Raw genomic sequence first — 22,007 nt, forward strand, 5'->3', positions numbered from 1 at the left:
GACCAATCGTTTTCTCTAATATCCTTTGCTACCGTTATTGGTACATTATGGGGTTGACATGCCCATGCAGCCCTGCACAGTGACACATGATTTCCAAGGAAGTTCACTTAGCAGCTTGCAGCCCTGATTAAGAAATAAGTAGAAAAATGTGCTGAGTTTCTCCCTGTAATCTGTTGTCCTCGCCACCCCCACCTCCATGGCACACCACCGCCATGACACATCACCTCCATGGCACACCACCGCCATGACACACCACCGCCATGACATACCACTGCCTTACTTTTCCACTTCCTTTTAACCACACTCTACATCCTAGCTCTTCCAGCTGCATTATCAGCATTAAGCACAAATAGATCTTTTCCTCTCTAGGCAAGTGGTTATTTTTCTCATTCTCAACTCAAACTCATGGCTTCTTTCCCCAACAACGGAGAGTCTACTACTCACTGCATATCATTATATGCTGTGTCCTCTGCTCTCCCTCTCTCACCTATTTGTTTGGTGTAGGTTGCCATCAGTGACCTACACTGGGATGCATTGATAGGATGAACACATGCTGAGAAGTGCAGGTCCACTTTGTCACCTGTCTATTAGTGACTGTCATTGGTGTCTCTGCTTCTCCTATATAAAGAGTTCAATACCCTGGAAAATTGTTATCTATATATAAACTTTCTCCCAATGCAGTTTCTTGAAGAATCAATGGCAGAATGGCAGATTGTTCTGATCATTATGGAGCAAGTGGAGAATCCTTCCGTTTTGAGTGGCCATGTACTTTTAACAAGGTTGTTTTGTTTTTGTGTGTGTGTATGGTTTTTTTGTTTGTTTGTTTGTTTTTGTTTTTGTTTTTGTTTTTTTGAGGGCCATGTCATTTGAGGGCGGGAATTTTGTGAATGATCTTCATTATTCTCATCTATCAAGTGAACCAACCAGAGCACATGAGAAAACTAGGTAATCAGTGGAGGATATGCTACTAGTGGTTGCACAGCTAACTTCAGGGTTATGTTTTCTCTGCAAGGCACTCAGCTGCATTATCAATAGATTTTTTGCATTACAATGTATCATGGCAGTAAATAAAGAGCAAAACACCTATCTGCTCTATTTTAAATCTACTTCCACACTATTTATGCTGTAACTGGATCTGTCTAGACATCCACATTATAGTAGTGATTTTATGGGGAGTTTATGCCTCACTCTATCCATTTACCTCTTGAGTAAATGGCACAAAGACATCAGATTTTATTAACAGGATGCTGACACTACTCTGGGCGATTGTAAACATTTTAACCTGACTAGTCTATTAATAAGCAGATAAATGTGCCATGTGTATCCTCAGTGTGAGCTTCTCTTAGTCTCCTGCTCATGATTCATCCGCATGATCCATTATGCCCCATAGCAAACTCCTTCTTCCCTTCCCTTCCCTTCCCTTCCCTTCCCTTCCCTTCCCTTCCCTTCCCTTCCCTTCCCTTCCCTTCCCTTCCCTTCCCTTGTGGTCCCTACACAACATTTCCTCACTCTCTCCTAAGTTCTGCCTTCCTCTCTCCCCTGCCCAGTCACAGGCACACTCGCCAATTAGACATTATTGACAAGAAGTCTTAATAGCACATTGGTCAATACAATGTCCATGTCCAGACTGCAATCTGACCTTGGGGCAGAGAACTCAGCATTTGAGTACACAGCGCACAGGACTAACCCCAATACCATAACACACACGTCATAACACATTCAGAAGTGAGCAACTCTTATATTTCCCAGTAAACTTGTTTTAATGAGTGAAAGTGAAATTCTTGAAGTGAACTAAGTTAGAAAGACAATATGTAAAACTATTTCAGTGACTCAAAATTCACATAGAATTCACTAGCATAAAACTGTTCAAAATGGTGCCCAGCAAAAGGATTATTGAAATACTTATAAAGGATGAGGTAGAAGTATATGACTTGGGTCACTGATATTCCTCCACGGTGGCACTTCAGGTGTCATTAAGCTATTTGTAGAAATATACCATAAGCTGCTAAGGCAGATTATTGGAGAGTCATCACAACACTGTATACGGGGGAGATGGTCAATCAGTAAGATGTAGAAACTAGTATCTGCTCTCCCTTTATGCATTCTGGCATAAAGCCCCTAAAGTTCTTGCAATTTCCAAAGTAACAAATATCTTCTGAATGGCAGTGAGGTACTGAAGACTCTCAGTCCACTGGTGGTCTCAGCATGGGAACTGGTCACAACAGCAAGACCAAAGCATGGTTACGCGATTGATAGATACCTAACTCTGGGACCAATAAAGGGATGGAGGTTAAGTTGATCAGTGATGTTAACTGGCCCAGCTTATTTATTGAAGCCTCCATGTAAACTCAAAAGGGACAGGGTTGGGAAAGTTTCACTTAGCCTGAGGTGCTTCCTGGAAAGCAGAGCGCTAGAAAGGGTATGGACGCTGGGTGGACCTTCTTCCTTACTTTGTTGTATCTTTTAAAATATACTGGCAAATCTATGGAAGACATTGCATTGAGTTCTGTGGGAGGCATTAGCAGCCGGTTTATCCTGAGTTGGAGAAGCTCAGGAACCTGGTTTATACATAGGTGGTTGGTCAAAAGCATGGGAAAACAGCCTGGAGCTCACATTAGGAGGGAGACCTTTAACCTGCGGGGTCTGGTGACGGCACAGACACAGTACCTGGCCTGATCTACACTGAACTGAGGCTACACCGCTGTGTGTATTACACACTCACCTGCCTGCTTGGACTCTGTGGAAACATTTTTCCTTCATACCTTCTGGTCTGTGGGGGCATTCATTTTCTGTATTCTTAGAGACAGATGATCAGACATAAGTGCAAAAGAAATAAAAGCAATCTACTTTTTCCTCATGGAATTCTCCTTGTTCCTACTCCAAAGATGTGTTTATTTAGTTATTCTTGGAGTATTAAGTTCAGTGTGTGAAAAAAAAAGTTCAGTGTGTGTCTGTGCTGGGCAATTGTTGTTTTGTTATATGAACAAAAGGTGAAGAATAAATAAACTAAGATGAACGATGGGCTGAAGGCAAGGGACACAAACTTAATGGTCATGTGCTAAGCCACTGTCATGTTTTCTACCTGCCTGCTTCTTCTGCATTATCTGCACTGTACCTAAACTACCTGTGTGTGAGTGCGTTCTCAGAAGAGTCTTCTCAACCGCTATCAGATGATACCATCAAAGAACTTATTTTTTCCAAACAGGCAAAGAATAGTAAAGACAGACCCAAAACAAGCTTTTTTTGAGGACTTATAAGGCTCAGTGATTGCAGCCATTAGAATGGAAAGGGTGGATGAAGGAAGACTCCAAGGGCCAGAGTTCCAGTGAACTAGAAGAAAAGCACTTGGAAAAGTTCTCCAGGAATCATCTTGCCCTCTTCCTCTTTCTTCCATGCCCCCTTTTAATTCATTGCAGCTGGGATTTAGAAAACCCAGTTCCCCCATTGAGCTCTCTTATGTTTTGTAAATATTTTCGTTGGGTCCCAGCATGATTGTTCTGTGGCTTCTGTCTGGCTTTGTTCATGGAGGCCATTCACCCAGAGCCCTTGCAAGACAAGCTAGGCTACAAAAGACATTTTTAAATTCTACCCCCTGAACTTGGACTTCTATTTAGAAGGGAAAGTTTGAAGGATTCTTGGAGTAGATTTAGTTATTTGATTAAAACACTACAGTGTGCACTTAAGAACAATAAACAACTACAGTTTGAAGTTAGGACACTTTAAAAATAAAGATATATCCATTTTTTAAATTTGATGTGTATGAAAGTTCTGCCTGTATATGTGTAAATGCAGTGCATGTATGCCTGATGATCATGAAGGTCAAAAGAAGATAGCCTTGGGTCCCCTGGGTCTGGAATTAGAGGTGGTTGTGAGCTGCCATGTGGGTGCTGGGAATAGAACTCAGGCCCTCTGGAAGAGCAACCTGTGTTCTTAACCATTGAGCCATCTCTCCAGCTCCCTCATAATCTTTTAAAAGTATATTATTATTATTATTATTATTATTATTACTCTATATGTGTGTATGTATGTGTGTATGTATGTATTCAGACACATACATATATGCTTTATGTGGCTTTGGGGATTGAACTCAGGACAGGTCTTGTGTAGCAAGAAACTTCACCCACTAATCCATCTTGCTAGTCCTGCATATCATGATTTTAGTGAGTTGTAAGAGATATCTTAGTTAAGTCCACAGTCACCTACAAGGACTTGAAACCTCAGCTTCATGGTCTTGGGCATAGGACACTAGAAAACACAGGCCACCAGTTTCAAAGAGTTATTTTCTTCCTTAGTGGAAAAGGAATGTTTTCTTTGCAGACATTAGCAAATCGACAAGCAGACAATAGAGAGCAACTGGCCATATCTTCTATTACCTCCCAGAGCTCCCACAGGGACCATCAAGACATGCCATCATGAAACCAGATTGCCAGGGTGCCCCAGAGTTATAGTGAGAGTGTGAGACTTTTCCTGGCCTTGATGTTCAGTAGCTACTGAAGTGGCTGTTTACACACGTTTTGTTTTTGAGGCATACCCGGCTATGTAATTAACCCTACCATTATCTAGTTGTGAAATGGATATGATGTGATCACAGAGTTAAATAAAACATGGGGCTACATAGTCAGCATTGTAAACAACAAGGCAAACAAACCAGAACAAGAACAACAACAAGACAACTGTCCAGAAGAAACAGTGCGCTAAGAAGGCGATGGCCCCCTCTTATTGCTTTCTCTGAGCATCTTAGACCATTCCCAATGAGCAGCTCTTGTGTTGAGCCCACCGTGCTTCCTGCGGTAGGCAGCAAGTCGCAAACTTGACTGTCACAAGAAACTCAGAAGGAACATGGCAAAACTGATGGGGCATTTAGTTTTCAAAGCCAGAATTAGATAAATGTGCTGTCTATTTTCTCAGGAAAAAAAATCATAAGAGCAAATTCCTCATTTAGAGATAAAACTGTCAAATGTCCATTGCAACAAAAATCAAAGTTTTTGAGATTATCATTTTTTCTACACTGTAAAAATCATTTATTTGCACATCTTTGAGACACTAATTTCTAAATTCATGTGTAAGTTCCTAAGTCTGAGAAAAATTCGTAGTAAATAGCTAATTACCTGAAGAAATAGCCCCATAGACAATAGGTCTTAAGCTATTTTAGCATACATTGAGGATATGTTGAAATTTTAATCATTTTCAAAAGATAGATAACATTACAAAATATTATGTTTAGATAAGAAGTGATTTTCAAGGAAGTTTAGAAATTTATGGTAAAAGTGATCATAGAAAATTATTTTTAATCTTGTCTAATAGCCCCAGAGAACAAAAATAAAGTAATGGACTTTATTTCTTTATGGTGAAGTTCAATTTGAGTGATAGTCTCTCAGCAATCTCTATGGATATTAAGAGAGTGTCACACACCCAGTCTCTCCATAATGTTAAGGTTAAGCTTCTTAATAGCTCTTCCAAAAAAGAAAAAAACAAAAAACAAAAACAAACAAAACCATGCTATTCAACCATGCTATGGCATTTGAATCAACACCAAAGTCTGCTACGTGGTGTAGTGCTCGTGGGAGCTAGTGCAGCAGAGACCAGCTGTCTCAAACTAGACTGTGAAGACCTCTCCAGGCAGTGCAGCTTGAGGGAAGGAGAAACACTCCATACTTTACTGTGCCTCAACCTGACTCTCCGTCACTATTTAAGGGTAATGCTGTCACTATACAATGTCCTCTGTTTTATTGATTTCCCTCTTCCCTTCAGGACTTAAGTATTTCAGTTCAGATTTCTCTTGTTTTAATAGTTTGCAACAACAACAACAAAATAGTTTCTCATCCTTGGTCATTTGGGTTTTTTATGCTGTTCTGAACTGTTTCTAGACTTTTCTCTGGCTTTCTGTGGCTGTTGGGCATGAAAACAGAGCTGAGCTTGGAGACCTTCAAGTGTTAGCCTGAGTCAGACTTAGGCTGGTTACTGTTGTTTCTAGCTGTGGATGTCCGTGACTAAAGCTTCCTCCAGGCCTCCTGTTCTGACTATTCTGTTAGTGCTCACTTTTCTAAGACACTCTTCACTAGGATCAGAAGCCTGAAGCACTTTCCGTCTCAACCCCCAGGTTATGCACTAGTAGCTGGGTTGCTGGGATGTTGGATGATGGCAGAGTGTTCTGTACTGAGCTTGACTTGAATAGTTTCCTTCTCCCAACTAGGTTATGCTTTAAGACAAACCTAATTTTCTTAGTCTCTGTAAAACAATCTCTTTTATGGTGCATCCTGCTTCAGGAGACCAGGCAGTTCTGCAGCATAGACTTCAGAGTGATTCATCAGGCAGCAGGACTCCCAGAGGTGAAATTGTAAAGTATAGAGGTGTTGAGACCATTCCTAATTCACAAACAGGGCCCCTGAACCTCCAGTAACTCACAAGTTGTCCTTTCAACATTGCTAAATGACATTGGTCCTAACTTGGTGCCTTCTGCTTCTGGGATTCTGTTTCTGCACACAATGATTTTACTGACCTGTGTCCTAAGCCACAGTTTGCCTTGTGACCTCAGTTCTCTGGTTATTCTAATTGTTGACTTACAGTTTGCTCAGCTTTTTTTCCTATTGTGAAGACCAGTGAGTTACTTGTCAGATTGGAACCATGATGAGAATAATCAGCTTCAGCAATGTGTGTGTGTGTGAGATAATGACATATGGACAAATTGATATTTAAGGCAGCACCTAAGTATATGGCATAAGAAGCTTATAAGAAATGATATACTTTTATTTAGTATTCCTAAAACCATTTTTCAAAGCTGAGACTGAATACATCACTAGAACAGTTAGACAAAGGTACTGCAGTAAGTGTTGGGATCTTGTAGGAGTTCTTTATTGACTGCTATTCCATTTATTGCCTCCATCCAGTGAGACTTAGATCACTGCTCTGATCTAGAGGGTCCCACTTAAAATCCCCAAGTGAAAATACTTGGTCAGCATTGGGCACTGTATGGAAAATCAGGCAAGCCTGAGGCTCTCGTATCATAAAGGTTGTTAGATGGGGCCAAATCACTAACAGAAGTTGAAAAAGAGTATCACAGTGAGATGCCAGTAGTTCAGTTACATTCCCAATGCAAAAGGATCATTCTACGGGAACCCATTATAAAGAAAATGAATTAACATATCAAAAATATGGTTTATAGTAGGCTACTCAACAAGAAACTCTTATTCCCATCCTATGAACCTTCCAATTTTTTTGCAGCCAACTCAAAATCTACTTTCTGTTTAAATGTGCAATTTTGAAAAGAAAAACTGTGACAGAAGAAAATGGGAAATATTGAATTGCCAATAACATTACCATATTCATCTTTCAGTTCACTCCAAACTCTTGCTCACTCTGTATCTGACTTATTCCAATGTGAGCTGCTGATCAGTGTGACTGTTTATTTTTCATTCACCCTCAGGACAACGATGGGAGTGATCTGGTGTCTCCACTATGCCACTAATTATCAAGCCTTTCTGCCCCTATCACTCCTCAGTGTAATAAACAGCATTCTCTGGTGAAGAACGTTTGCCCTGGAGGAAATCCGGATAGCTATTTAAATACTGACCTTCACTTACTGGAATATTCTTTGTTTCCATCAAGAAGCACTTCACTACATACTTGTAGCATCCCATAGACACAGAGGTCTGCCATTCTCTTAAATTATCCACAAGTTGAAAGACTTCCAGGCCTTGCTGATCAAAGTGTGGCCAGATTATCACAGCGTCTATTTATTAATGATTCGTGTGCTCCTAGACTCAGTAGCATCAGAAAAGCACACTGTTTCAGAGTTTCTGTGACTCATGGGTCTGGGTATATTTTAATTGAGGGCCTGTGATTCAGAGATCCTCACAGTCATCCATCACGGTGTCAGATGGGGTTAGAATATGAGCTGCAGTCATTTCAAGGCTCAATTTTGGATGAATCGACTTGCAGGCTCACTGAGGTTCCCTGGGGTGGTGGGCAGGTCTTTCCCCTGAAGCTCAATTACTTACTATGTGGATCTCAGAATAGGGCTGTTTACAGCTGGAAAGAGAGCTCTCTTCATACAGAAGCCAAGGTCTCTGTAACCTTTCTCAAGTGGTATTATGATCTTGAACGTCGCGAGGCTTCCGAAGGACCACACCAGGCCAAACAGTTCCACGTGAGGTTTATTGGGAGAGAGAGAGGGGCAAGGTAAGGGAAGAGAAGGGGGAAAGAGAGATAAAGATTGGGGGCGGGGCTTTCTTTATATATGCGTGATGATGTAATTACAGGTAAAGGTGGGAGGTGAGCCAAGTGGATTCTAAGAATATGGTGGCTGTTGCCTTTGCATCAGGTTTTTGGGTCCCACCTATGTGATGTCACGGGTTTCGGAGATCCTGATACCAACAGATGGGCTGTCATACTCCTCTAGAAACCAGGCCATAGGCCAGATCTATAAAGGATGGCAAGGACTACCAAGGCTACCAATCAGGAGAGGGAATACTGGAGGTCTGCTCTCCAGGCTTCCTATAAGTTAGTATGAACTGAGACCTTGTTTGAAATGAAGTATCATGGAACTAGTAGGCAAAACCGGTATTTTAGCAAGATTGTCAGGAGGCCCATGTACGTATCCAAGCTTGCTGTCTTCCTTTTTCTGCTGCTGTGATAAAATACACTGAAAAAAAAGCACCTTAAAGCAGAAAAGGTTTATTTTGCCCGTATATAGTTCCACATTATAGTCCACCATATCCAGGAAGTCCCAGAACAGGAGCATACCAGAGCTGGCTCACTGCCGTCACAAAGCAGAGAGCAACAAATGCCTGTTATGGCTCAGTTCACATTCTTGACTTTCTACAGTCCAAGATCCATAGCCCAGGGCTGTGTGATGTCATCACAATGGGCAGGTCTTCCCACCTCAGCTATTTTAATCAAGATAACCTTCCCAATGGCAGAGGTCCATCGACCAGTTGGGTGGAGATTGTGTCAAGTTAATACCATCATAGTTGGAGAGCCCTTCCCTATGAGCAGGGTCCATTCAGTTTATTCTGTTGCAGGAGCTGCTTTCTCAATTTTACTTAAGTACTAGCTATTTTTTACTAATCTCAAAGATCAGTTTTCTGGGCACCCCTTTTCCATTATTCAACAAATATGTGAAAAATCAAAAGTTACTAGAGCACACATGACTTGGATGCAGTTATTAGATTGAGAATAGAGTTGGTGGAATAAGGAAGATACAGAGGAGATAAGAAGACCAAAAGATATAATGATGGATGACATGAAATTAAAGAGTTGGCTGGAGAGCTGGCTCAGTGCTTATGAGGACGTGCTGCTCTTGTAGAGGACCTGGATTTAATCTCCAGTGTTCATATGGTGGCTGGCTCACAGCTGTTTGTAACTCCATTCTCAGGGGACCTGGCACCTTCTTCTGATCTCAGAGAGCACCAGCCATGCACATGATACACACATATACATACAATTATAAAATGAAAAAGGGCAAAATCAATGTGAAGACTTTAAAGTGGTTAACTATAAAACAGAAGATTATAGTTCTGTTTCTTTGACAACCCTTATTCTTGAACAACTGTATTCCATCTAGCATATTAAGTATATATTATATAATATTTATTACATTACATATTAATTATAATGATAACCACCCTTTGTTGCCTGGATTTATTTGATTCTACCTACCAAAACACAGAAGTGTTGAACAAATTTTAGAAATATAGCCACTAGATCACTTCAGTACAAAAATGTAAATGCATAACTGAATTTCAGCACTTTAATTATCCTGTCCCATTTACTTCATGTCTCAACAGATCCAACAGACTACACATAAAACTTGACTATTTCCATAAAAGGCATCTTATTTTAGTCAGTGTCTTTCTATGCAATCCAGGTGGCACCATCATCCTGCCTCAGCCCCCAAATGTCTGGATTATAGACATGTAGTACCATGTCTTCCTTACAATAATCTCACTATGTTTTACATTTATCTCACATTCTATAGTGGGAAAGATAAAGGTACATTCCACTTTTAAATCATTCATTCTCATATATATATGGTGGCTGTTGATATATATATATATCATGATCAAGAAGCAAGTTGGGGAGAAAGGGGTTTATTCGGCTTACACTTCCATACTGCTGTTCATCACCAAAGGAAGTCAGGACTGGAACTCAAGCAGGTCAGAAAGCAGGAGCTGATGGCAGAGGCCATGTAGGGATGTTCTTTACTGGCTTGATCAGCCTGCTCTCTTATAGAACCAAAACTATCAGCCCAGAGATGGTCCCACCCACAAGGGGCCTTTCCCCCTTGATCACTTATTGAGAAAATGCCTTACAGCTGGATCTCATGGAGGCATTTCCCGAACTGAAGCTCCTTTCTCTGTGATAACTCCAGCTGTGTCAAGTTGACACAAAACTAGCCAGTATATATATATATATATATATATATATATATATATATATATATATATATATATATATATATACACACACTGGGAGAGGAGGGGAGGGGGAGATGCCAGCCCTAAGGTATAAAGTGAAAGTCCCTAAATGTACTTATCACAAGATATAGTAGATTAGGTAAAGCCTTTCTCTGTATCATCCCAGTGATTCTAAAAACCAAAGCCTATTACAATGCATGATATGCTTATTAAACTTTCAGAAGCTTTGGGAACTTCTCATCAGAATCACTATTAAAACTGTAAGTATATATGTAAGCCTATAAATCAGTGTGTATGCAAAGATAGCAAGTACTTGACTACATCTTTATGATTTTACTGCTTTTGACTTTCAGTTATAATATTGAAGCAAGTGTCTTCTATACATGAGAGGGAAGCTGCACTCACGAATCTCAATAATATGATTACCTAAGTAAGACCTAAAAAGTGAAAAGATGCAGAGGGGAAACTCATCAGGCTCTATACAGTAAATAAAGAGCTATAGGCTGTTAGTGCCTGTTGAGAGGAAGAGTAAACCTTCCCTGAGAAGAGGCCCCTGATGTTATCCAAGCCCGAGTGGTCAGCCCTTAACAGATGTGCAGGCGACAACACTAACCCTAAATGGACTCAGGAGGTTGTATGTGTGTGTGTGTGTGTGTGTGTGTGTGTGTGTATGTACAACACTAATAATTAAATAATATGAAAACATGATTTTGAGAAGGTATGGCACAGGGATACTAGAGGAATGGAAGGAGAGTGGAAATGATGTAAATATAGTACTCACATGAAGTTTCCATAATTCTTTTTCTGTTTATAGCTAAGAGATGAAAACACGGTACAGGAGACTTTCTGAATATTTGGTCAGCCGTGTTTGCTGATGTCACATTGCTAACCTGAAAATGGCTGATAAATTCATGCAGAAAAAGTAGAAAATCCTTTGGTTTAACTTAATTGGTTCTTGACTTTAAAAGGCAAGAGACTATTTTAACACTGAAGACTAAACTTTAAAATGTCCCAGTTGGTTGGAGAGATGGCTTGATGAGGAAGAACACTGGCTGCTCTTCTAGAGCACATTGTTCAATTCCCAGAACCCACACAGAAGCTCTCAACCATCTGTAATGCTGAAAGTACACAGCATGCAAGTGGTGCACAGGAGTACATCCAGACCAAAAAAAAAAAAAAAATCTATACACATAAAATTCAAAGTAACTGCATTTTAAATGTTCCTGTTACTTTACTAACAGTGAAAAGGGAAATAAGATCTGTGTATTTGAAACCAAATAATTTGCTGATATTGATAGACCAGTAACATAACTAGTGTAAGACTTCACTTTTTTTATTATTATTTTTTATTTATTTTATTTATTTTTTATTACATATTTTCCTCAATTACATTTCCAATGCTATCCCAAAAGTCCCCCATACCCTCCCCGCACTTCCCTACCAACACATTCCCATTTTTTTGGCCCTGGCGTTCCCCTGTACTGGGGCATATACAGTTTGCGTGTCCAATGGGCCTCTCTTTCCAGTGATGGGCGACTAGGCCATCTTTTGATACATATGCAGCTAGAGTCAAGAGCTCCGGGGTACTGGTTAGTTCATAATGGTATTCCACCTATTGGGTTGCAGATCCCTTTAGCTCCTTGGGTACTTTCTCTAGCTCCTCCATTGGGAGTCCTGTGATCCATCCAATAGCTGACTGTGAGCATCCACTTCTGTGTTTGCTAGGCCCCGGCATAGTCTTACAAGAGACAGAGAAAGTATATCCACAGATAACTGCCATATTTAAAGATGAATAATTATTGAGAAAAGAGTCAGTGAAGTGCGAGTACTTCTATCTGTGTAGGTTGCCACACATCCAAGACTTCAGAAAGAATGAATAATGCATTCCTTGAGAATCAGTTGGTTATCAGAAGTTTATAGCAAAAGCTACTTTATACTTCAGGGGTATCACACATGTTTCATTGTTGCCCAATTTAGTTTGTTCGTTTGTTTGTTTGTTGTTTTTCAAGACAGGGTTTCTCTGTATAGCCCTGGCTGTCCTGGAACTCACTTTGTAGACCAGACTGGCCTCGAACTCAGAAATCCGCATGGTAGAGTTTGGGTTTGGATCATAAATGCCTTCCAAAGGCCCATGTGTGCAGGGATTGATTTTTAATTTTGTGATAGAACTGGGAAGTAGAAACATTTAAGATGTACAGCCTTCTAGAAAGATGTAGTAGGGCAGTAGGTCTTGCTACTGGGATTACAGTCTCTGTTTCTCAACCATTGCCACTTAAATAGGCCTTCTTCATATGCACTCCCCCTGTGAAGTATTATTCTGCCACATCCCATAAGTGTGCTATGTGAAAACATGAGCCCAAATAAAACTTGACACCTTATAAATTGATTATGTCAGTTATCTCAGCATAGTGGGAGGATGTCTTAGTCACAGCTTTATTGCTGTGATGAAGCACCATGACCAAAAGCAACTTCCGGGGGGTGGAGGGGGGGGCGGGATGAGATTTATATAGCTTACAATTCCATGTAGAAGTTAGACTCTGGTTCTTCCCCCGAGCCCCATGCTCCCAGAAATAAGACTCCAACTCAAAATATATTTACAAATACCTTGGTCATGTAGCTGTGCTCTTCTTTGACTAGATATAATACAAAATATCCCATTTATTCTAGCTTGTATTCTGCCACATAGCCATTACCTGTGCTCAGGCACCATGCGTTCTTTTCACATCTTCCTGGTGACTCTCCTATACCTGGTTCTCTCCCAAAATTCTTTCTCCTCCTGGATGTTCCAGCTTCCATTTTCTGGCTACGCCATAGGCCATAGGCTTTTAATTGATAGGTGATACATCCATACAATACACAAGATGATCTCTCTATATTCCACCTTGAACAGACCATGGAGAAGTGCATTCAGCCTTTCTTATAGAATCAAGGACCACCAGTCTAAGCATGGTATCACCCACAATGGGAAGGACTCTCCCCCTCTCAATACTAATTAAGAAAATGCCTTATAGCAGCATCTAATGGATGAATTTTCTCAGTTGAGTTTCTGTACTTTCAGATAACTCTAGCTTGTGACAAGTTGACATAAAACTAGGTAGCACATAAGACATTGCATAACCCAGTAAATAGGTGTATATGTGTGCATGTATTGACTAGTGAGTTGGCTGTTGAACACTTGACATTATACCACCCCGCATCTTTCTCTTAGAACATAAACTACAGATGACATAGAAAGAGAGCACTATGACCTGAACCTCATCTGGAAATACTGCTTTAAGGTCTATCTGGGAAAGATGGCTATGTAGAATATTCATGTTAGTGGACACACTTCTGATCTATGTACTGTGTGGACCAGCATCTATGTGGCGAATGTGGGCATGTTTGCTAATTCACTCTAAAAAAAAAAAATCTTGGCTTGGGTAATTTTCAATCTTCTGCATTAGCCTCAATTAAATGACCAAACTCGGCTTTCTGTGTCATTGAAAGTATCATTGGCCAGCTGTTCAGCGGCAGTGCTTTTTGTCAGTAATATGGCCATCGGGAAAGTTACTCAGCTGCAAGGGACTGGGAGAAGAGCAAACTGTTCAGTTCTACCAGTGAGCAGCATAAATGAAGGACGGCAAAGCTGACTGATATAAAAATGAACCCCCTCCGTTTTTCAGTTAAAAACAATTTTTGCTCTGAATTTTGAACCAAATGAGAAAGATGTATGTGGTCACAGGCATTTCTCCTGAAGGTTCTAAACAAAAGTCAGCTAATAGAAATGTCATTTAGTGTCTTCTCATACTAAGGGGAGACAGCAGTGTCCTTGTGGATCTGCTAAGAAAGGCAGATAGGGAGACATGCTGTATAATGCAGCTGTCAATAAACCTTCTGGAGAATCCAAGGATGAGTAGGCAGAGAATCTCCTGTGGTCATCAAATAAATGTGATGAGTTTGGACAAGGAACAGAAGTGAACACTAGGAGGTTACACAATGGGGATGCACAGGCAATGGATAATTTTGTGTGAACCTGACATAAGCTGGAGTCATTTGGGACAAGGAAACCAACCACAATCAAAAAATGCCTACAACAGAGTAATATATGTGGGCCCAGCCCATTATGGGTGCTGCCACTCCTGGAGTATGGGTCCTGGGGTATATAAGGAGAAACAATCCATTAGGAACAAACCTGTAAGAAACACTCTCCCATGGCCTCTGCTTCAGTTCCTGCTTCTAGATTCCTGTCCTGACTTCCATTGTTAATGGACTGTGATGTGAGCTTATAAAATGAAATTAATCCTTTCTTCCCCAAGTTATTTTGGCTGTGGCATTTTATCCCAGGAATAGCAATCCTAGGTAAGACAACGAATAAGCTAAGATAAGCTCCAGAAAAAGCAGTATTCCAAGTACCTTCCCAATATCCCTTCAGTTCATACATAAATTTAAATGTATGTAAAAATAAGTATGGTAAGAAAGCAAGAGATAAATATGACTATATATGCATGTAAAGGCATGTGTGTGTCACAGCATGCATGGGGGGGATCAGAGGGCAACTTTCAGGAGTCAATTATTTCCTTCTACAAAGAGATCAAGGGCAGAACTTGGGTTAAAAGGTTTGCACAGCAAATAATTTTATCTTATAACCTAGAACATAATTTTAATTTTTATTACATGGTGAGAGTCTAAATTTTTATTATCATACCATTTCTGGTAAGCCAAGTAAAATTCATGTTGACTTTGAACTTCAGTGTTTAATTGCAAGCTTTTTGCTAGCTACACTTCATGCTGAAGCTATTGAGCAGCAATTGCCTGTATTGTTATGGCCCATATGATTTCCTCATAGCAGAAATGACTTATTAAACACACAATCTCAAGGAAGAAAAAGAATATGCTAGGATGGAAAGAAACCCTGGGAATTTACAGGAGTGCAGCAATGTCTTCTTATACTGTGTTATCTGAAGTTGAACCTCAGTGGGAAACAGAGGAGACAAGCACACAAGGCTTGGGCCAAATTCAGTCTCAGTGAACGGGATTTCAGAACTTGCCTTGACATTTCTATCAAGCCATGTAGCTCATAGAGAAATGAATGCAACCTTATGATTTTTCTTTGTTTTGGGGAATTAGAAGTCCTACACACCAACTTGTTTACCTACAGACCATAGGTAGATTATGTCAAGGGCAGACTTAAACCTGGGATCATATTCCACCTTGAGTTTTAATTCTCTGATTTAAAACAAATTATTTATTGTTGTTTATGTGTATAGGTGTTTTGCCTGCATGTTTGTCTGTGCACCACTTATAGGCCCAGTGCCCTAAAATCTCCTGGAACTGGAGTTAAAGATGATTTTTAAGTTACCCTATGGATGCTGGAAACTTAACTCTAGTCCTTTGGAAGAATGGCCAGTCCTGTCTATCACTGAACCATCTCTCCAGTCCTCTCAGTTCTTTGGTTAACTGAAAAATTGATTGTATTCTTCCTTGAACTTTGTCATGCTAATCCATAACTTTTGCATTCTGTCAGAGGAAAAGGACCCTTTGGGGCCAGTGAGATGGCTCTGGTAAATGTCAATAAATAAGTTTTCTGCCAATCTCAATGACCTGACTTTGATCTGTGAGACTCACATGGTGGGGCTGATGCTTGAATGACTTTTACTTATGTCTAGGACACCTATAACCCCCACCCTCTACACAGATCAATACATTAGTAAATAAATGTATTTTGAAAGTGGTTTTGAAAAGAATTGTTTGGAAGAAAATATACCTTGAAAACTGTATTATTGGGAATTGCTGCTCTTTCTAGGTCCTTCATTTCAAATTTTCTATAAACCCAGTCCATCACTTGTCAGAAACAACAGGAAAGTTTCAGCACTTTCCCCAGAGGCCAAAGGTGAGTTTGGCATAACCCTTAGGGTTGGAAGACTCAGCCTAAAGACAAAATACACAGCAGGAATTATAAAGATCAGAATAGGGTGTGGGGAATGAGAAGAGAAAGAAGATACTGACATCACTTTGAATCAGTTGGTCCAGACACTTGTACTGGGGAAGGAAAGATGAGGTTTGTTTGGTTTCTTTGTTCAATTCCTTTCACTGGGTGTTTGCAGAACACCTGTGCTGTGCTAGGACAAGTTATCACCCCTGAGCAAACAGAATCATGTGTGCACTGTGACTCAGAGCTTGAAGTCCGCTTCCCTTTTGAATGCTATCTTATACTCTGTAAATTTAAGGTAGGGAGAGTCTATACCAGTTACTCAGTGCCAGAGTCACGTGAGTGAATAGACACAGGATTATCTGCTGGGGAATGCTTCAGTCCTATGGTTTTTTATTCCTGATGACTTTTTTCTTTTCAAGTCCTATACCACCAGCCCACACAAAGCCCCAGTGTTCTGAAGGGGTCCAATCTGGTGCATAGCTGGTGTCCAATTATTGGACATATTTTGACCAAGTAGCTATTATGTGCCACGTACTCCTCTAGGACTTAGCAAGCAGTGGTAATTAGGCAGACCAAGTTCCTAGTACTCAGAAACTCCTTTACACACAAGTAATAAATTGGTTTCAGCAAGTCATAAATATTAGGCAGGAAACAATAGTCATGAAACTCGGTCTAACTGGGCTTGACGACTGGGCATGACTAATCAGGAATGGGTTCGACGTGCTGATAACATGGAAGCTCTGAGCTTGAGGAGGGCCCCAACTGGCAATATGCTCAGAATAAAGTCACAGGACTCTAACAGCCTAGATGAGAAAAGCACGGGCTCCTGCCACTGTGTAAAGCTACTCTGTTTTTGGTGCAGTTATGGCAAGGACTGAGATGAATCATAGCATGAAAAGGGTCGGGCAGTCATTGGAGTAGCACTGTGACTCAGTTTTTGGTGGATTACTAATTCTCCCAAGGTTCATCAATACTGTAACCATACCTTAGTTCTGGAAGAAAGCCACGAGTAACAGACAAGAACTCCTGGAACAGACCAGCAGCCAACCACAGAAATCAGCACACCCAGCAATCTGGAAGAGACTGTTTACTGTCCCGGGGGACAAAGGGATAGACACACATCTATAATCATTATTTATGTGAACAGGTTTTTAACCATGATACTTCCCCCGCCCTCCCCAACAGTGACTCAATAGACTCTGAATGTTTTGCTTTTAGCAGCAAAAGATTTCCTTACTTGAATCATTTCATGGTCAAAGGAAGCTTTTGTTCCTTCATAGTCTGCTTTCTTTTTCTTCTTATTGATCAATTAAATTGAAAAATATATATATATATTAGATGCTACCACTATACAAGACCAAAATTGCTGATAGAAAATTAACCCTTGACTCATGTTATTTCTGAAAGCCTGAGTTTATTAATTTATTAAGAGCTGATATGTCAAAGATCTTAAAATATGGCTAAAATTTTAAAAAGTGTTTAGGAAAGACTTTGCAATTTAGTAGAGCAGTAAGAATGGCTTTCCTAATAACAATATGAACTAACCAATACCCACAGAGCTCGTGTCTCTAGCTGCTTATGTAGCAGAAGATGGCCTAGTCAGCCATCATTAAGAAGAGAGGCCCCTTGGTCTTGTAAACTTTATATGCCCCAGTACAGGGGAACACCAGGGCCAAGAAGTGGGAGTGGGTGGGTAGGGGAGCAGGGTGGGGGAGGGTATGGGGGACTTTTGGGATAGCATTTGAAATGTAAATGAAGAAAATACCTAATAAACAATTGGGAAAAAAAAGAATGACTCTCCTAAGGGGCTTATTTGCCTAACTGAGACATATATACACACATATTTGTAATATATATCACAAATCAGTCTACTATGCAATGGCACAAAATTCAGCAATGTCGTAAGATAGAAACCTAAAGTGCTACAGAAGCTTCTTGGATCAACATGGGGGACTAGAGTCAGTAAGCTGGGAAAAGTCCACCAAGAAAAACGAGGAGGGTTTGGAGAAATGATAAATGATGATGGTCCGTAAATGCATGCTCAGAGCTCAACCCAGGTGGGGTGTTTTTATGGGTGAAGCAGGCATTTGGGAGCAGGCATCTGTTTTCCATTTGCAAAGTTGTTGGGAGAAGATCCTGCTGGTCTTGCTCCATGCGTGTAATGGCATGGGAAGGTCCTTCAGCTTCAGAGGCTGGCTGAAGAGTACCAGTGTGACCCAGTGGTTTTCTTTGCTGATCAGTGGATCCATGTGCATTGTTATATTTGTAGATACTGGTATTATTTGTGATTTGAACTCTGTCTTGATGACCTATAAGGTCTGTGGGTAAATTTGAACACAAAGACTTTCAGAAAGTCTCTGTCTTGGTCATAGTCATTGCAAGGTTATTGAAGCAGCATAAAGTAATTAAAAAATAAAGTTTGAGACTTGCTGAGTTCATACCCTTTTGTTTGGAACATCATAAAAAGTACTGATTTTAACCTGTTACTGCTTGTATAATTATGCATATTACTAAGAAGATGCAGAAGTTGCCCCAGTACAGGGGAACACCAGGGCCAAAAAGGGGGAGTGGGTGGGTAGGGGAGTGGGGGTGGGTGGGTATGGGGGACTTTTGGTATAGCATTGGAAATGTAAATGAGCTAAATACCTAATAAAAATGGAAAAAAAAGAAAATTCAAAAAAAAAAAAAGAAGTTGCTTTAATATCTTAGAGAATTTTAAAAGTGTGCCTTGTACTTCTTAGTTTTCCATTTATGTTTTTGTTACTTTTTGTAAATTGTACTCTAGAGTGGAACTGTTTTCTTTCTTCTCTGTCTGTCTATCCATCTGTCTATCTCCCTGTCTGTCTCTTCTCTCTGTAACTTTGCCTACCCATTAGTGTTGAACCCAGAACACTATGGGCAAGCACTCTATACACCTAACACTGTTCCCACTGGCTCTCTGGTGAAGGAGATTTTATCCATCCCTGTTTGTTCACACATTCACTTTTCACCTTCAGTTATGAATTCACTCCTCAGCAGGAAGTCCTTTTGCATGAAAGCACATTTCTGATGACAATAGGTTTCTGTTTGTGGTTTGAGTCACTCAAGAATGAATGCCTTTGATAATTCTTGAGACCTACATATCTGAATTAGCTCTAGGTCTTAAAGAGAGAATTGGCATGGCCAGTCTTTGGGGTTACTATGGCCAGTGGAAGGATGGGATTTATTTTCAAAACTGTAATGAATGTGAGTAGGCCCTCTTGTGGCCAGCCAGTTTGTTTAACCTTAAAAGCAAATGAATTATCCTAGTGTTCTTTATGGAGATGCAGTTAGAAGGGTTGCCAGTTTCTACTTTTTCTTAACTTTGTTTTTTTGCCTGCGGTTTTCAGTTCTTTTTGAAAGATGAAAGCAATAATGCCTACAGGACAGGGTAATTAGATTTTTGTAATGAATGTTGTTGGTTTTGTTTTCACAATGTTGGATGTTATCATTTAATAAGCAGAGGTATCTATAAAATTAATGAGGACTCCCTAATTTCTTCACTTTCTTGGTTGTCACACCCAGTTCCACATTAGTACTGATAAGTTAATCCAGAAAAAGAATGCATTTCTTAATAGACAACTTGGCATTTGATGGGTGTGTTCAAGGAGCTTCATTGGGGTCAGAAATACAATGGGGATTTTTTTTTTCTTTTTGGCTGTTTAGGAGCCTGATGCATATGTCAGGAAGTGAGTTCTTGATTCTGACTTCTACTAGGAGTCAACAATTTCCAGAGTGGGTGAGACAAGTGTGTGTGTGTGTGTGTGTGTGTGTGTGTGTGTGTGTGTGTGTGTGTGTAGTAAATTTAACATTGTGGACTGCAGTGATATGAGCAAATTTGAGATTTTTCTTGAACATTGAATAACTAGCATGTCTTTCTTCTCTTCTTCTCCATCCTAGGTTAACCTCAGAGCCACTGATGTAAGGCTCATGCGTCAATTGCTCCTCATCAATGAGAGCATCGAGTCCATCAAGTGGATGATCGAGGAAAAAGCCACCATTACCAGCCGAGGCAGCAGTCTCAGTGGCAGCCTGTGTAGTTTGCTGGAGAGTCAGAGTACCTCCTTACGTGGCAGCTACAACAGCCTCCATGATGGCAGTGATGGGCTGGATGGCATCTCAGTAGGGAGCTACCTGGACACTTTGGCAGATGATGTACCAGGTCATCAGACCCCTTCAGACTTGGATCAGTTCAGTGACAGCTCCATCATAGAGGACTCACAGGCTCTGCACAAGCATCCCAAGTTGGATTCTGAGTACTACTGCTTTGGCTAATGATCCACTTTTTTGCATGGGACTGGTGTGCAATTAAACTTGTATGTATCCTTCTTCTCTGCTGCTATATTTTTGGTGTGATTTATTTTAATAAGGCAACCTTTTTAAAGAAGCTTATTTTTAAACTGCTTAATGATATTTCTGTTGCTCCTAATATTTCTCATCTAGACTGATTTATTTTTCTCTGTTACATCTCTATTTTTATTTATTGTAATAATCTCTCTCCCTTCTCTTAAAGTAGCACAGACAAAGTAGAGGGGGAAAATAAGCAATAATTGTTTCTGCTTTTGATTTCAGAGTAAGGGGTCAGGGATTATATGAACACTTTGCTAAATTTTACAATAAACCAAAGTCTGATCACTTCCTTCATACCGTGGTTTGTGGTGTTGAATGACTTGAGATTTCTATGTGCCAGAAGATACGAAGATGGTTTACTGTTTGTGCGTTAAATCAAACCAGCTATTTGGACAAAGGTAGACATTATTACAAAGCCAGAATGCATTGGTGCACAATGAGCTGTACTCTTAGATACATGTATCCACATCACTGACATTTGGAAGACCCACACTGCATAGGCTCGATTTAGCCTACTCTGGTGTCCACATTATAGATTAGAATTTTAGAATTCCAGCAATGCATTTAACACAAATCTTGAGTTTGTTTCACAATATGTATTATACTACTAGATTTCAAAGGAAAATGGACAGTAGTTTTCAAGGTGAGTACCGGCAATGACCTTTGGATTTCTGTGGGAGGAATAAAGGAGAGAATGAAAGAATGGTGTGTCAGATCTGAAGCAGGACAGCGAAGATTGGTGAATCCACAGAGAAGGGTCACAATGTCAGCCACGTGGATCTCTGAGTCAAGCAGGCAGATGAGAAATTTTCCACAGGAAGAAGATGGCAGAAATGACTACCACGTGTGTGTTATGGTCCCTCTTGTAGTGCCTCCCTTCAGGAATTGTCTTTCCTGGTTCCAGGGAATCTGGGAAGTGTAACATTTCAGCAGGAATCTATTTTGAAATACTAAGTTTAAAGATAGTTTGAGATTTACAGATATTTTCTTATATTTATTTTGACATAGTAGAAGGCATAAACGTGTACAGTAAGGTAAGAGCAGAACCATTATAACTATAAATACCAATATGTTATTTTTTCATCCTAAAAAAAAATTTCCTAGTTTTCTGGATTGGTACCTGAATATGTATAGTGAGTCAAAACACTTAGTTTTTCTTTTGGTATTTATTTTGTTTTATATGTGTGTGTTTGGTGGAGATGTGTAATGGATACCTAGGACTGTGGTGGCCAGAGGCATTAGATCCTCTGGAGCTGGGATTATGGGCAGTTGTAAGCCAGCCAACATGGGTGCTGGGGATCAAACTCTGGTCC

General features: G+C 40.2%; 1 protein-coding gene across 1 annotated transcript in view; it reads left to right on the forward strand.

The window, feature by feature from the left end:
• Window positions 1–20,983, forward strand: part of Lurap1l (leucine rich adaptor protein 1-like) — a 43,616-nt gene extending 22,633 nt beyond the window's left edge. The window contains exon 2 of the mRNA NM_026821.5: window positions 20,245–20,983. Coding sequence (NP_081097.2) covers window positions 20,245–20,619 — 375 coding nt within the window. The 3' untranslated portion in view covers window positions 20,620–20,983. The remainder of the gene's footprint in view (window positions 1–20,244) is intronic.
• The last annotated feature ends 1,024 nt before the right edge of the window (window positions 20,984–22,007 follow it).

The sequence above is a fragment of the Mus musculus genome, chromosome 4 (genome assembly GCF_000001635.26).
Source record: "Mus musculus strain C57BL/6J chromosome 4, GRCm38.p6 C57BL/6J".
Taxonomy (NCBI): domain Eukaryota; kingdom Metazoa; phylum Chordata; class Mammalia; order Rodentia; family Muridae; genus Mus; species Mus musculus.